The 17,001-nt window shown below is 42.2% G+C and overlaps 1 protein-coding gene across 1 annotated transcript in view; it reads left to right on the forward strand.

Moving 5' to 3' along the window:
* Positions 1 to 2,979: 2,979 nt before the first annotated feature.
* Ankrd29 (ankyrin repeat domain 29) overlaps positions 2,980 to 17,001 on the forward strand; it is a 44,010-nt gene continuing 29,988 nt past the window's right edge. The window contains exons 1-3 of the mRNA XM_026388069.2: positions 2,980 to 3,112; positions 15,096 to 15,221; positions 16,591 to 16,689. Of these exons, the coding sequence (XP_026243854.1) occupies positions 3,092 to 3,112; positions 15,096 to 15,221; positions 16,591 to 16,689 (246 nt within the window). The 5' untranslated portion in view covers positions 2,980 to 3,091. The remainder of the gene's footprint in view (positions 3,113 to 15,095; positions 15,222 to 16,590; positions 16,690 to 17,001) is intronic.

The raw sequence follows: 17,001 nt of genomic DNA on the forward strand, positions 1-17,001 counted from the left end.
AGGCACAGTAGTGCCCGTCTGTAATCCCAGCGGCTGAGGACGCTGAGACAGGAAGATTTCGAGTTCAAAGCCAGCCTCAGCAAAAAGCAAAGCACTAAGCAACTCAGTGAGACCCTGTCTCTAAATAAAATACAAAATAGGGCTGGGGATGTGGCTCAGTGGTCGAATGCCCCTGAGTTCAATCAATGAACACTCCTCCCCCCCCCGCCACCCCCCCCCAAAAAAAAACAAGGGAAAGAAAGTTGACAAGATCAGACCCTGTGGAATCAAGGCCTGAGGGATGTGGTGCAGAGTGGTCTACGGCAGGAGGTTGGCTAAGTTGGAGAGAGATGGGAGGGTGGAGGGGAGACAGGGGAGCTCCAGCTGTGGATTAGTGCCCCCGGGGTTGGTCTGGATTTGATTTAGGGCAGACAGAAGAGAGAAGAGAGGTGAGAGCCATTAGGAGTGAGACGAACAGACAATATGGAGAGGATGAGGGAGAGGCTCTCTGGAGGTGGGAGGAATTATTTGGATATGGAAAGTAGATCATTTAAATTTCCTTTCCTGTTAGTGGTCACAGTTAAATTTTGGAAGAGTGAGCCATTTTAGAAAGAGTGGCCTAGTTGTGACCAAGAAGGTTTTGTTCTGTTTCGGGGGCTGTTTTGATTTAGATAGGCTTAGCCGGGTTTGTGGGATGGTGTATTGGGCACCTGGAGACTGGCAAGAATCCCATCAGCCAGTTGTGTGGGCCTGTGGATTAGGCACAGTCTTTCCAGAGACTGACAAGAATCCTATCACCACCCTGGCCAGAGACTCTGCCAAAAACAACTCTGAGCAGCAAATGTGGTAGTAGAAAGGAAAAGGGCTTTGAAGTCAGATAGAATTAATTAAAAGTCTAGGTTCATGTGTCATTAGTAAATTACTCCATCTCTCAGAATCTTAGTCTTTTTATCTGTGGAATGGATATAATACTCACCTTGTAGGATTTTCATAAGAAAATAAAGCTGATACCTAGAAAACATTCAAAATATTAGTTATTTCCCTTCTTCCTTTTGTTTATCAAAACTACTAAAGTAAAACCTCTGATACTTGGTCTTACGTAACATTGTTTTATGGCAACTTAAAAATTGTCTTGTCTATAGATACCCAAGGGAAAAGTTTTGAGTCTTTCTTGACTTAAAACTTGAACTTTCCTACAAAATTTCAGGATGTTTTTATTTTAAAATTGCTTTAAACACAAAGTAATACGATTTAGGGGATAAACATCACATTTTCATTATTAAGTTTTATTTGTCATAGTTTTAAAACTTTTTATCTTCATAAGTATTTTTAAATTTACATATTTTATTTTTTTTAAATATTTATTTATTTATTTAGTTATTGGTGGACACAACATCTTTGTTTGTATGTGGTGCTGAGGATCGAACCCGGGCCGCTCGTATGCCAGGCGAGCTCGCTACAGCTTGAGCCACATCCCCAGCCCTACATATTTTATTGATGCATTATAGTTGTACATGATGGTAGAATCTGTTGTTATATATTTGGCATATGCACACATAACAATATTATTTGGCCAATATCATTCTCCAGTATTTCCTCTTTCCCTCTCTTCTTCCTACCCCTCCCATTCCTTTTCTCTTTCAATTTTCATGAGCATTTTTTAAACTTTTATGTTAAATACTTCTTCCAAATTCAGTTAGGAAGCAGGAGGCACAAACAGGCGAGTGAGATAATAACTAAGTGGATTCCTATTGCTTGAGGAGATAAGACATTCACTTTTTCACCTTAGCATTTGAGTTTTCTTAAAAGGCTTATTATTGCTTTCTATACTTAAATTTTTGAGCAAAACATACATGACCCTCCCATTGTTAATTCCTGCAAACCAACCCTGAGCAGCCAACGGTATGGCTTAGGAAATGAACCACCCTTCAGTACTCCAAAATGACATTGAAATATTGAAGGCTTATTCCCTAGTGATATGCTCCTGTAATCCCAGCTGCTGGGGAGACTGCAACAGGAGGATTGCTTGAGCCCAAGAGTTCCAGAGCAGCCTGAGCAACATAGCAAGATGGTGTTTCAAAAACAAAACCAGACTTGTTTCCCAGGTCTCTTCCCCACAAGGAATAAATAAATAAATAAATTCAGCTTCTTAGAAATTTAGAAAAGAGAAAACACTGAGAAAGACAAAAATTAAAATGAAAATAACTACTTGAAATAGCAGTGGGATGGCAAGTGAATTTTTTTTCTCGTGCTTCATTTACATCATTATAACATTTGTATTTTAATGAAGATCAAAGCATCATGAGGCTCTTTTCGTGTGTGTGTGTGTGTGTGTGTGTGAGAGAGAGAGAGAGAGAGAGAGAGAGAGAGAGAGAGAGAGAGAGAGATTGTGTAAGGAATGTATATGTGCAATGTGATGTGGAGAATGTTGTGTGTGTGAAACCGTCTGTGTGGGATACGCAGAGTGTGCACAATGTACGTGGAGTTTGGAAAGTATTGGGCACGTATGTGTCAGACTGCAGATGTGTATGAGCGTGTAAACCTGAGTGTGGAGAGCTTTATGTGTGGAACTTGGGTGTGTGCAGAGTTTGCCTTTATGAATAGGGTGTGGATGTGTAAGGAATGTGGGTGTGTGAACGTGAGTGTGGAGTCGTGTGTGACCCTAGGTGTGTGGAACATGGGGACTGCACAGTGTGTGGAGTTGGGAGAGTATGCGGTGTGTGTGTAAGTGTGGATGTATGAACATGAGTATGAGGGTGTCGTGTGTCCAGAGTGCGGAAAGTATGCACAGTGCCCTCTGAGTTTGGAATATGCGGCCGTGTGTGCACGCGCAGCGTGGAGTGTGCAAGGCGGCATCCTGTGCGCAGGGCGCGCGCGCGCAAGCGGAGCGCATCGCAGGGCCCAGGACGGGCCGCCGAGCGCGCTGCCTCCCCGCCCTCCGCGGCCCGAGCACCCGCCTGCCGGGGCGGCTCAGTGTGCGGCCGCGGCAGTCCGGCCCGGCGGCGGGAGCGCGCGGCGCCGTGGGGGCCGCCCCTCTGCGGATCGCGGAAGGAGAGGGGAAGGACGGGGAGATCCCGGCGCCCCAGCGCTCGGGCTCTTGCCGGTCGCGGACATGTGCAAGATGTCCTTCAAGGTGAGCGACGCGGGCTCCGGGAGGGGGAGCTCCGACCCAGCGGCCGACCCCACTGAGACGGAGCCAGCACCCCGTGCCCTCCAGAGCCACCGCCGCTCGGCCGGCAGGTGGGGTGGGGCGCTGCCCCTCGCCGCTCGGCCGGCAGGTGGGGTGGGGCGCTGCCCCTCGCCCCTGGCTGTCAGCCAGGCGAGGAAGAAAGAGGTGCGGCTGAGGCTCGTCCTGTGGGTTTGTGGTTTGCTTGTCTGCTTTGCTGGAAAGGCTTTCTGCACTTATGGTTGCAGGTCAGGTGAGCTGGGCGGTGGTGACTGTCGCCGGGTAACAGGTCGCGGGTGGAGGCGGGGAAGAAGCAGGCGGCCAGCGCTTTCCTGCAGCTGCAGGATTCTCTGAATCCGAACCTCTGCGTCCTCCAGCTCTCGCTGCTGTCTCCTCCTCAGAATACTTTTTCTGGACACTGCAGCCTAATGTCCAGCACTGAGAGGAGCTGCAATTGATGACCAAGCTTCTGTGTCCCAAAAGAGTCTTGTCTTAGAAGAGTTTATTAAAATCATCCTATTTATTCCCACATTTGAGGCTGAGAGTGGAATTAAATGGTTTGCATGGAGACAAACCTTTTAAATAAGGTTTTAATAAAAATATTAATAGTTAACATGGATTGAGCATTTAAAATATACCAGGCTGAACCAGTCTTTGGGAAGGCCAACTGTTTTAAAAAACAAGGAGACTAAGGTATAGAAAAGTGAAATAACTCTCCCAAGATCTTGCAGCTGTAAAATTCATTGTGTTGAGTCTGAAACTGGAGTGTCTGACTCTGAAGCCAATGTAGTCCTATCTCTAACAATAGCTCATGGAAGCCCAGGAATGACATGGCAACATTAGCATGTTAGAAAGATCACTGGCTACAGCAGAGAAGAGCATGGCACTAGGAGGCCAATCAGGAGGACTTTGTGGTCATCTCAAGAAATGGTACTGGATCAGGACATAATAGGCAGTGAGGATAGAAGGAGACAGAGGTGAATGACTCAAAATTTATTTAATTCAGTAATTGATCTTATTCACTGAATAGAGAATACAGGAGAGGTTTAAAACATGAAACTTTTGGTTTGGAACAAAGTTTGAGGATAGATGGGAATCCAAGCAGCTGTGTTGATTAGCTGACCGGGAACTGAGGAAAAAAAAATCTAGGCAGCAGATGGAGATGAGATTTCAGAGTCAGCAGCATTAAGAGGTAATTGAGCTCATGGGAATGAAGTGATTACCTGGTAATGAAGACAAAAATCTTGAATATCAAAATTTAAGAATGAGTAGAGTAAGAGAAACCCAATGAGAAACAGCAGCCAGAGATGAATGAGAAAAATCAGAAGCACACTGTCACTTAAACCAAGTATCTTTAGTCTTTAAATAAAGATGAAGAAGATCTTAGTGTTCAAGGCCACAGTGAACTCAAGCTAAGAGTGCAAAAGTAACAGAACAGCCACCCATGACCTTGCCAAGAACAGTTTCAAAAATGCTAGTTTTAGGAGCCAGATTGCAACAGCTTGAAAAGAGAATGGGTGGAAACCTCAAGTGTAGGGAACATTTTCAAGACATTGTGCAAGAAATGGAATTTTTATTTTATTTTATTTTAAAGTATTGGTTACAGTGGGGAACCAGAATTGACCAAGGGTTTATTGGCTTTACAGCAGTAGAAACTTGAACATCTTTAAATGCTGATTGACAACTCTACAATAAAAAGATAATTTGGAAATGGGCAAGGATATGAATAGACATTTCTCTCAAGAAGATGTTCAGATAGATGGCCAATAAGCATCTAAAACAATGCGCAACATCATTAGCCATCAGTGAGATGCAAATCAAAACTATGATAGGAAACTACTTTACCCCCACTAGGATGACTAATCAGCAAAACAGACAATGACAAGTACTGGCAAGGATGGGGAGAAATCGGAACCCTCATACATTACTGGTAGGAATGTAAAATGTTGCATGTTGCAGTCCTTCAAAGAAAAAAAAGTTGATCTGTCTTCAGAAGTTTAAAACAAGTTACAAATGACCCAGCAATTTCACTGCTAGTTATATACACAGGAAAAAATAAAAACATATGTTCACACAAAAACTTGTACACATATTCATAACCATATTATTAATGGTTATGAATCAAAAGTGGAAACAATTTGAATGTCCATCAACTGGTGATATATTATGTATTGCAAATAAGGTAGATTGGTGGACTTAAACCACAAGTATTTCCCTTGATGCTATAGGCTGGAAAGTCCAAGATCAAGTTTCCTGCAGATTTGGTGTCTGGTACAGACCTTTTGCTGTCTTGCAGATTACTACCTGCTCCGTGTTTCTTAACATGATTAATAGACAAAATTGAGGTGTCTCTTTCTCTTCTTGTAAGGGCACTAATCCCATCAGGGGCTCCACCCATGGGACCTCATCAAAACATAATCAACTCCCAAAGACCCTAATGCCATCACATTGGGGATCAGGACTTTCATGTACAAATTTAGTAATGACACAAGAGAACAGATGTCTCTAGAAAAGGATCTGAGGAGTTCCCAGGGGAAGAGGGGAACTCACCTCAGGACCAACTGGGTTCCTGGCATACTTGAATTTCAGCATGAGCCAAACAAAGACATAGACAGAGGTTTATTTAGGAAAGTAGATACACATTCAAGGGAGAATGTGGGCTATTTTGAGAATGAGAAGCAGCCCTGCCTTGGGCTGGGGGTCCAATATTTATAAAAGGACTGTTTCAGGGACCAGACTGAAGGCAGAGCCAGAGTGGACCTGCACAATTTCATGCCAGTTTTCCCTGTGCTTGGGTATTTCCCTCATTTTACAAGGGTATGAGCCAAAGGCGTGTTGCCTAAGATATACAACTGTGCTCTCTGCATCTCAATGGCTTGTGGGTATTTCCTTTAAGATTCAGTATTCTCTCTTTATTTTAAGTCCCTATCTCAGGAGGAGGACATAAACATTCAATCTGTAACATTTCCTGGCCTCCAAGATTGTCCAATAAATTGTCTCCAATAAATGTTCCTGTAGTTTTTTCCTCTGAGCTATATTTATTTATTATAATTAATTGTATAAATTAATGCGTTTCACTGTGACATTTCCAGGCACAGACATTTCATGCTTTGATCATGTCCATCCTCCCTTCTATGTCCTTGAGCCCTTCCCTCTCTCATCCCCCCTTAACCCTCTTTTACTTTCTGTGCTTTTTTTCTTTCTAGTTTTCACATATGAGAGAAAATATGTAATACTTTCTCCATCTGCCTTATTTCACTTAACATGATGTTCTCCACTTTCATCCATTTTTCCTGAAAAATGGCATCATTTTATTCTCTATGTCTGAATAATACTGCATTGTGTATATATACTATATTTTCTTTATCCATTCATCTGTTGTTGGGCACCTAGGCTGATTCCATGTCTTGGCTATCTATGTTCTTTTTGCATGCAAAATAAAAAGCCTTTATTTGTTCCAACATCAACTGTAAAGTTGAAGTGTCATCTAAATTTCATATCAATCAGATATGGGTGACACTCGAGGTGACACTTGAGGTATGATTGATTCATCTTGAGGCAGATTTTCCTCCAGCTGTGAGCTTGTGAAAGCAAACGAGTTATGTGCTTACAAAATATAATGTTGGGACAGACATCTCCAAAACGGAGAAAGAAAGGGGTGATGGGTTCCAAGCAGGTGTAAAACCTAGCATGGCAAATGCCATTAGATTTTAAGGGTGGAGAGTAATGCTGTTGGGTTTGATGCTCTGCCTTTTGGACTGACTGGGGCAGGGATCATGCCCTCAAGACGCTGACAGTTAGAGCTTCAACATATAAATTTGGAAGGGACACAAACAAGGTATATCCATACCATGAAATATCCTCCAGCCATAAAAGGATGAAGCACAAATACACGCTACAACATAGATGAACCCTGAAAACAGTATGTAGAGTGAAGGAAGAGCACAGCCTGTATGATTCCATTTATATAAAATGTCCAAAATAGGCAAATCCATACAGACAGAAAATAGGTTAGTGGTTGTCAGGGACTGGGGGAGAGGAGGAGATGGGACATGATTGCTAATGGGTGTGAGGTTTCTTTTGGGGGGGGTGGTGATAAAATATTCTAGACTAGATAGTGCTGATGTTTGCACAGCCTCATGAATATACCCAAATCCACCAGATTGTATGCTTTGAAAAGATGAATTGGGTGCTATGTGAGTTATCTCTCAATGAAAAAGCATTTTAAAATGATGACAGGGTGTGCTAGACAGCTTGGAGTAGAGGGAATATTGGGCTGAGTGACTGAATTCCTGGGGCAGGGGCACAGCAGCCCAGCAGGGGTCCCTTAGCTGGAGGGATGGGCTGGGAAGGTGGGGACCTCTCCCATTGGGATAAAAGGAAAGGAAAGGAAGGTGAACACCAGTGTCTTGCAAAGGGAAGGCCAGGATGAGGTCAGGATTTGGGGTGAAGAAAGGCAGATGCCCAGCTTCACACCATACTGTTCAGTGAATAAAGAAAAGTGATTATGTGACAAGTACCAGGTGAGGTGGAGTAAAGGCTGAGAGGTGGGATGGCCTGACTTTTGAAGGAGCAGAGATTTATACACTTGAATGGACCGAAGTGGTCTGGAAGCCAGGTAGGCCTGTTTCCCACTCCAGTGCTGGTGTGGGAGAGGGCCCCGTTTCCACCAGGAGGGGGTGCTGGGAAAGTTGAGGCAGAGAGAGGGACACCCTGTGCTAGGTGGAGGAGGAAGAGGAGCTGATTTACCATGGAGTGGAGTTCCAGAGGCACAGAGGGAGGGTTTGCAGGGGAAGGGACCCAAGTCTCTAGCTAGTCTACAATTTAGCACTCTCTGGCCACTCTCAAACATATCACACATTAAAATGCATCCACAGAGCACAATATATAGAGACTTTTTTTTTAAATGTATTTGATCTTGATCTTTATTTTTTTATTTTTTTTATTGGTTGTTCACAACATTACAAAGCCCTCATTGCTATACAAAATTACATATAAGAGGTTGTGAGGGGAATGGGAAAATATATAGAGACTTTTATTATAAAAATTTTGAAGGGAATTTCATAATATTTCTTATTAAACTGTTTAGCTGTGAATTTACCTTTAGACCATGACTTTTCTGCAATTGTCATCTATGGTCAGTAGCTCTTGTGTAGTGAGAAAAATCAAACCTACAAATTATTTTCATGTGTCATCAATATTTAATGAATACTAGGGCTGGGGTTGTGGCTCAGAGGTAGAGCACTCCCCTAGCACGTGCAAAGCACTCGGTTGGATCCTCAGCACCACATAAGAATAAATAAATAAAATAAAGGTATTGTGTCCAACTACAACTAAAACAAAATTTTTTAAAATATTTAATGAATACTAAATTTAGCTATTAATAAAGTTAACAAGATGTTATATTTTATAGCTATTTAATTGCATGTTTATCTACTTTTATTTGGGAGCCATGGGTTAACTTTTTTATTTTTGTAGCCACCCCCCATAAAAGTCTTCTAAGCTCCAGGTTCTGAATCTCCAAAGCCTATCTGTAAAATGGCCCAGCATTGTTGGATGAGTCTGTGGGGGAATAAACAGCATTATTTAATTTCCTCTTGATTCAGAAGCAATTTGCATCTGAACCCCGGGAGACCCTGTGTATCTACTTTTCTTGGTACTAGGGATTGAACTCAGGTGCATTTTACCACTGGGCCACATCCCCAGTCCTTTTTATTTTTTATTTAGAAACAGGGTGTCACTAAGTTGTTTAGGGCCTTGCTAAGTTGCTAAGGCTGACTATGAACTTGCAACCTTCTTACCTCAGCTTCCAAAGCCGCTTGGATTGCAGGCATGCACCACTGCACCTGTGAGCAGTCACCTTTTCTTTGGTTGTAGGCCAGTGCTTTAACTGAGCTTCATCCCTGGTCCTTTAGCAGTCTCTTCTCCCTGGTATCAGTTTTCCTCCAGTAATCTTCCTTTCACAGTCAGCAACTCCTGATTTATTCCAGTTGAGGAAATGGGTACCTGTGTGTTCAAATTTATTTTTTTTAACGAAACACAAACTCAGAGTGCAAATCTGAGCTTTTTTGTTTAATAAAGTTCATGGATTTCAGTGTATTGACTCTCAACTTTATAACAAGTATTTTAACTGCTCAGACTGAAGTTGTTCTTCAAGGCTAAAGGTGCCAAAAGCCTAACACAGTTAGGGAGGAAGGGAGTTACCATAAGAGGTGAGGTCCAGTGCCAGATTAAATATATATATATGTCTTTCTTGAGCTTCTGTTAGCCAAGAAAGTAAAACATCTCACTGCCTGGTGTCATGCCTGAGCTGCAAGTATACAAAACTGTATCCTTCATCCCTGTCCTGAGAGTGTGTAAATTATAATCAACTCCACTTCATCAGTTTAAATCATTTAGATGAGCCATAGGAAAATAAATTTTAAAAACCATATTCTTTGTGTGTGTGTGTCTGTGTGTGTCTGTGTGTGTGTGTATAAATACCTCTTTTTTGGGGGGTGGTTACGGAGGATTGAACCCGGGACCTACAGCATGCTAGGCAACCTCTCCACCATTGAGGCGCATCCCCAACAAAAGCATATTCTTTTTTTAACAGCTTTGATAAATCACATACTAATTTATCCATTTAAAGTATTCATTTCAGTGATTTGTAGTAAATTCAGAGTTGTGCAACCATCAGCACAATCAATTTTAGAACATTTTAATCACACCCAAGGGAAAACTCATGCCCATTAGCCATCACCATTACTCCAAACCTAGCTTTAGACAACAGCTAATCTCCTTTCTTTCTCTAGAGATTTGCCTATACTGGATATATACGATTTTTTTTTATTTTTTTAATTTTTTTTTACCAGACTTTATACTTGGTCTTGAGTTCTAAGTCTGGAGATGCTCGACTTACATGGGCCTACCTCCAAGGCAGAATGCCCAGGGCAGAGCACTTACTTCTCTTCAGTTCCCTATTGTTCAAGTATAATACTATTATTATATTTGTAATATTATTATATTTGTGTGTATAATAATATTATTATACTTGAACAATAGAGAACTGAATAACACTGACAACTCTGGGTTTAGGCTTAATGCTTATTAAGCATTAAAAAATTTTCAAATACTTAGCTCAGAGTGGGACAATGGATATTCTTAGCCAGTGACATCTCAAAACCTCCTTCTGCACACAGCTTCTCAATTTATTGTTACATATTTATTTTATGTAACCTCTAATATCCCAGAAATCCATTTATTTAATATACTTGATAATCTCTTGATTAAATCACTGAGTGTGCAGTTGAAGCCCACATTACTCTAAACCCTTTTTTTAAACGATACTTAGAAAATGTGTACCCCCCACTTGGCTTTTCACTGGAGTTGCAGTTCTGTATAAATCAGTCTCCCTTCTGTGTTTCTGCCTCCCTTCCTTCCCTTACTTAATGTGTCATGAGCAACACGTTAGCCAAAATCCTGGCAGGAAAGGCTGGGTGATGGGGGAGAGGTGTGCAGAGAAAGAAGAACATTTGACAGATTCGGAGCTTTATACTCAACTCTTGAGGATGTATGAGGCAAGCTTTCAGACTCTGCACCCAAACAGACTTAGGTTCAAATCCTGGCTATGTTACTTCCTCACTGTGTGGCCCTGAATAATTTATTCTGTGCTTCAGTTTTCTCATCATGAAATGGGAATTATTTATACTACCAGCTCATGGAGCCATTTGGGGAAATAAGTGAGTTAAAACAGTTAAAAGCTTAGCACACTGCCTGACCTAGAGCAGGATCTCAGCCTTTGTTGATGTGGCCATTACTCATAATTTTCAACCAGCAAACCTGAGGAAGGCCCACTGGCCTTAATGTAAAGATCAAAAGAATCAAAATGCTTTGAAAAGTGCTAAACATTTTACCTGCGTTGGCTTTTTATTTTTTAATTTATTTTTTATAGAAATGTATTGGAAATTATGGGGAAATGTTACTTGTATGGAAGGCATTGCTAAGATTGTAAAGCAGAACCGGAATTCTGTTTAAAAGCTAAGCGAGGATAGAGATTAAGCTATTTGTTTTAAAAAGGGTTTAGAGTTATGTGGGCTTAAATTACACACTCATTCATTTAATCAAGAGAATATCAGCTTTATTAAATAAATGGATTTCTGAGATATTAGAGGTTGTATAAAATAAGAATGTGACATTGGATGCAGAAGCCCTGTGCAGGATATTTTTGAGATGTCATTGGCTAGTCTAATCCATTGTCCCACTCTGTACTAAGCATTTGAAATTTTTTAAATGCTTAATAAACATTAAGCCTAAACCCAGGGTTGCAAGTATTATTATACTTGAACAACAGGAAACTGAAGAGAAAAAGTAAGTGCTCTGCCCTGGACATTCTGCCTTAGAGGTAGGCCCATATAAGTCTAGCATCCCCAAACTCAGAACTCAAGACCAAGTATAGAGACTGGTTAAAATCACCCATATCGAGAACAGTCAAATCTCTAGAAAAAGAAAAGAGATTTGTGGAAGTTGGCAAGTCCAAGATTGACACTGTGGAGGACACATCTTCTCTTTTAAAGAGTAAAGGACTTGCCCCTGTCCCTTTTTACACCATTTATAATTGTGTGCATATTATATCCAGAGAAGACTGGGAAGTTATCCAGGGAACATGATTTGTGTAGACCCCAAAAGAGAAGGAAAGTTGAGGGACTTTCCATCTTGGCAGGAAAGGATCTTGGAATGGAGGACAGGAAGGAGGTCATCAGAGGTCATTTGCTTTCTACAGAAGAATTCTCTGGAGGCAGCACAGGGTGATGATTCACAAGGCAGCCTCAAGCAGCAGACTGCCTGGCACATTGAGGCCTGACTCACTATTTCTCACCTACCTCACCTGTAAAATGGGATAGTAATAGTACCCACTTCCCTGAGCTATGGTGAGGATTAAATGAGGCAGTCTCTGCAGAAGATGTACCTCGTGGTACCGAGGAAGCACTTCATGAGCATCAGCCCAAGATTCTTGACCCTAGTAAATGTGTGGCCACAGTGCCCTGGGACCACATGCCCATTTCTTTGTTAGACATTCCCCCAGAGGAACTTGGAAGTCAGCACATTCAAAGCCAAGCCCATCACTTTTTCCGAAATCCCTCCGATGGCATTTCTGACCCTCGTGGCACCATAATCAGCCTGACACTGAAACCAGAAACCTGGGAGTCAGTTCACTCTCCTCATCCCTCTTTTCATGCACACACCTTCGCAGACCAAGACCATTCCATTGAGCTCTTTAAAATGTCCCCAGTCTGCCTCACCCTCCCATTCCCATTGTCATTGCCCTGTTTGGGCCTTATATTGTTTGACACATCTATGCAGTCGTCTCCTAACTCTGCAGACACCAATGTCAGTCTGGCTCCAAACCTCAGTCCTCGTCCCTGAGTCAGGGAGACCTTTCTGAAACACAAAACTGATAGTATCTCTCACAGATGTTTCCTCCAGGATAAAGTTCAACTTCAGTGGTATGGTACCACAGAACCTCCAAAATCTGCCCTGCTCTGATCCTGCTATCCAGTTGTGCCCTCTCTCCCTCACACCCTTCACTCCATCCCTGCTGAGTATGTGGCAGTCCTCAGGAAGCTGGGGCAAGCCTCAGTGTCTGTGCCTCCCTACCCCCTGTGCCCGGGATGCTCCATATCCTTTGTGCACCCAGGGCCCTACCTAGCTTTTCGAAACTCATCATAAGGCTTCGTTCTGCTGGGAACTATCCCTGGCGCCCTCTCAGAATTGACCATCTCTGGTTTGCGCTGTTATCACAAGCCACTGCTTTTCTCCTTTGGTGCCTACAATAACTTACCATGCCCACCGACATGACTTATTTTCCTGTTATACCATAAAGCCCGTGTGGACAGAGATCAAAGTTGATATATACCTCTAGCCCTAGCCCCTGGCCAGTCCACATGCTAGTGACCAAGTCAACACATTACCTCCACCAGGATTGTAAAGAGCTAAGAGGACTGTGCCTTTATAACTACCATTTCTTGAGTGGGCACTAAGTGGGTTTATGTGTTTTTTTCCCATTTAATCCCTGAACAATACATGACAGAGGTACTATATTATTATTATCTGCATTTTACTGGGGTCACTAGAAGTTAAGTAACTTGCCCAAGGTCACAGACCTAAGAAGTAGTCTGGACTTGAACACATCTCCTTCTTTCCCCAAATCAACTCCACTGCCATCCCTCCACCACAATAATTCAAGCCCTTAAGGAAGAGCAAACTAGTTGCAGCTTTTTTACAAAACTCAGTTTCTAGACTTTTATGGGAAACCAGATACCCAGTCCAACAGGAATGGAATCCCCAAGTCTATCCTAGAGAGTAGAAAGTCCTGGCTGGAGAGCTTCCCATGACAGAAGACATTGGCTGTTCAGAGATGGTCTATCAAAGGCATATTTGAGGCTAGAATAGAACCACAGCATCACTGAAAATGAATTTCCATTTATCTCTCTCGTGTTTGCACATTTTAGGAAAAGTCAGTAGAGCTGTTCCATGGTGTATATTAAATTCTCTTTCTAATTCACCCTCCCAGGTTTCATTTGGGCCTTGTGTTATATTTCATTATTTATTATACAGTTCAGCCCTGCCTTGCCATTGCTTCACCCTGTCACTAACAACTATCCCAGGTTAGACTCAGCCTGGGGCAAAGGCAGCCAGCTCTGAGGGTCAGGGCCACAGTTGCATTTTGGCCTGAAAACTCCATCTAGTACAGCAAAAATACCTACCCAGAAAAATAGATTGTTAGCCTGGAATTTGAAGTGTTTTTCTTTTTCCCCCTCCCAAATGAGCCAGGAGGAAACTATTCAAAGTATGTTTGTGATCTGGTTATCACTCCCCAGCTTGCCCTTCTCATCCAGATATGCACAAGAGCAGCAGTTAGGCAGGTGCTGAAGGACTTCTGAAATGAAATCCTCACACCAACAAATGTTGTCATCACTCTGCTGTCCCTGTGCCTTCATTTTAGATCGCTTCCTTGATAGCTGAAATTATGGGCGTTTTCTTTTTAACATCATGAATTGTTTTATTTTATATAATACAGTAGTCCCCCTTTATCCATAGGGGATGCTTCTCGAGACTCCTAGTAGATGCCTGAAACCACAAATATCCCCTACACTATCAATATTCTGTTTTTCTAAACATACAAGCCTCTGGCAGTTTAATTTATCAATTTGGCAGAGCAAAAGAGTAACAATAAAACTAAGGATAAAATAGGACAATTATAACAATATACTGTAATAAAATTGCCAGAATCATGATTCTTGCACTTTGAGACCATTATTAAGTAAAATAAGGGCAACTGGACACAAGCACCATTGATAGGAGAAAATTCTTTTTCCCAAGCTTCCTTGTTCTCATCTGAAACCTCTGGCATATTCCAGCTACAGCACAGAAAATTAGACAGAGGAAAGTGAGGGGTTTATTCAAATAACTGGAGTCAGAAAACACTGAGAACATAGAATAAGTACCAATAAACTCCCGAAAGATGTCAGAATGGGGAGAAATTGTGCTCTGCTGAGCAGGGAAGAGACTTGCAGTGTTACAGAGAGGAAATGGCATTTGAACAGAGCCTTGGCCTTGAAGGATGGGGGAAAGTTCATTTCAAGCGAAGAGGAAATTGTGTAAACAAAGACACAACAGAGGCAGGAAAGTGAGGACATTGGTGGGAACCGGGGTATTAATAGTGCTGAATTATCAACAACAGTGCCCTGAAGACAACTTTGTGGCTCATGTGTCTGGCACCAAAAACCTACATCCCACAACCAAGTATTTTACAGTCTTTTTTTTTTTTTTTTTTTTGCCCAGGGAGCATCTTTCAAATGATATAACAGAACTGGAAATTCTCCCTTGTGAATGGTATTATCTAGATGCATAGAAGTAGTCATATTCACTAATGTTGATTTTAAGATTCTGGTTGGTTTTGCTCTTGCAGAAGGAAACTCCACTTGCTAACGCTGCATTCTGGGCAGCAAGGAGAGGAAACCTGGCCCTGCTGAAGCTGCTGTTGAACAGCGGTCGAGTGGATGTGGACTGCAGAGACAGTGTACGGAGGGACACGGTATCTGCATGCCCAGAGCACCCTTTTCCACCCTGCAGGCACGACAGCATCTCACCAATACAGTTCCCTTTACAATGTTGACTTACTGGCTTATGTGTTTGCTTGCTTTATCCCTTTCAAAAAGTGCTGTGTATAGTGGTGATCTTAAAAACACACAGGCAAAGTCAGATAGGAAACAGTTGCATGCACACAGTGGAAGACAGCCACCAGAAGGTTGAAAAGGCACAGGAAACAGAACTGGCAGGTTCCAAGAAAAAAAGACTGTTAAGTAAAAGAATTCACTTTAAAAAAAATTAGATAATTTAGAGCACATATGGGTTGTTGTGGATGTGGGAGTTGATTTTCTACAAAACTGAGACTTGAAGCCTCCACCCAGTCTCCTATCCCTTCTTCACCATCCGTAAACAAAAAGACATTAACTGTCAAGTAAGAAGGGGAAATAAAAATAGATACTATTCCTACTGGCAGGTCCCATCTAGAGAGCCCTTTCCCTCCTCCACTAGAGGCCATGATTTCTCCTGTGCTCAGCAGGACCTCTCTGCATCTCTGGGGACAAAAAGCATCTCAGATGAGAAGATGATTTTAGAACTTGAATCAAAATGCTTTCAAAGGAACCTTATTGTTTTTCTGCAAACAGGGGGTGCCATTACACAAATTTATTGCACAAATTTGGTAAATGCAGTTTACCACCAGCCCAAGTGTTTGCTCCAGTTGGTCCACTGGGGATCAGGGCAGGAGAGTACGCACCATCATATCCACTCCGTACCCTTTTCTACCTGGCTCCGTGTTCCAGAGTCTGAACCATATGAACTGCCCTCCTTCTCTCTGGCCTCGGGTTGGGTTTGGCCTATTTAAGAAGAATTCTAGGGGCTGGGATGTGGCTCAAGCGGTATCGCGCTCGCCTGGCATGCGTGCGGCCTGGGTTCGAGCCTCAGCACCACATCAACTAAAGATGTTGTGTCCACTGAAAGCTAAAAAATAAATATTAAAATTTCTCTCTCTCTCTTAAAAAAAAAAAGAATTCTAAATTCAGAAAACCAACTGATACCCTTTAACTGGTTTTTGAATTTCACTCAGGAATAATTTAATGTAAATCATAAATTGAGAGCAATTGTATCACTGCTGCCTTAAAATACAATGACTTGGACTCTGTTTCTGAAATTAAAAGAAGTAAGTGAATTCATAAATTGAAAATTCCAACCTCAGCATTGGTCGCTTTGCTTTTTCCCATCTAGACTGTGTTATAGGATGATTCATGAGGCATTTTGATCACTGCAGGGAATTTTGATATCTCTGTGGTCTCTTCTCCAGGATCCCTCTCTCTGACATAACGAGGGCCTAACTGTTCATCTGTCTCTCCTTCATCCAGCATGGCACCACCCTCCTCATGGTGGCCTCCTACGCGGGCCACATTGACTGCGTGAGGGAACTGGTTCTGCAAGGAGCAGATATCAACCTCCAGAGAGAGGTAGGTCGGGTTATGCATTTGAATAAAAATGACCAAGCCAAGAGATCTGAAATCATTCTAATAATGAATTGGTAAAGAGGACAAGAGTCTTTATTGCTTTTCTACTGTTAAAGTCCATTGTAGAATTCGTTGTGCCTTAAATAAGGTTGAGGAACGGACTGTCACTGGACATGTCTGAGGTAACTGTAAGAATCTATTTTGTGTTGCTCTAACAATACCTGAAGCTGAGTACTTTACAAAAAAAAAAAAAGAGGTTTATTTAGCTTGCTGTTTTGTAGGTTGAAAGTCCAACATTGGGTGGCCCATTGGTTT

Source organism: Urocitellus parryii, chromosome 13 (genome assembly GCF_045843805.1).
Source record: "Urocitellus parryii isolate mUroPar1 chromosome 13, mUroPar1.hap1, whole genome shotgun sequence".
Classification (NCBI taxonomy): domain Eukaryota; kingdom Metazoa; phylum Chordata; class Mammalia; order Rodentia; family Sciuridae; genus Urocitellus; species Urocitellus parryii.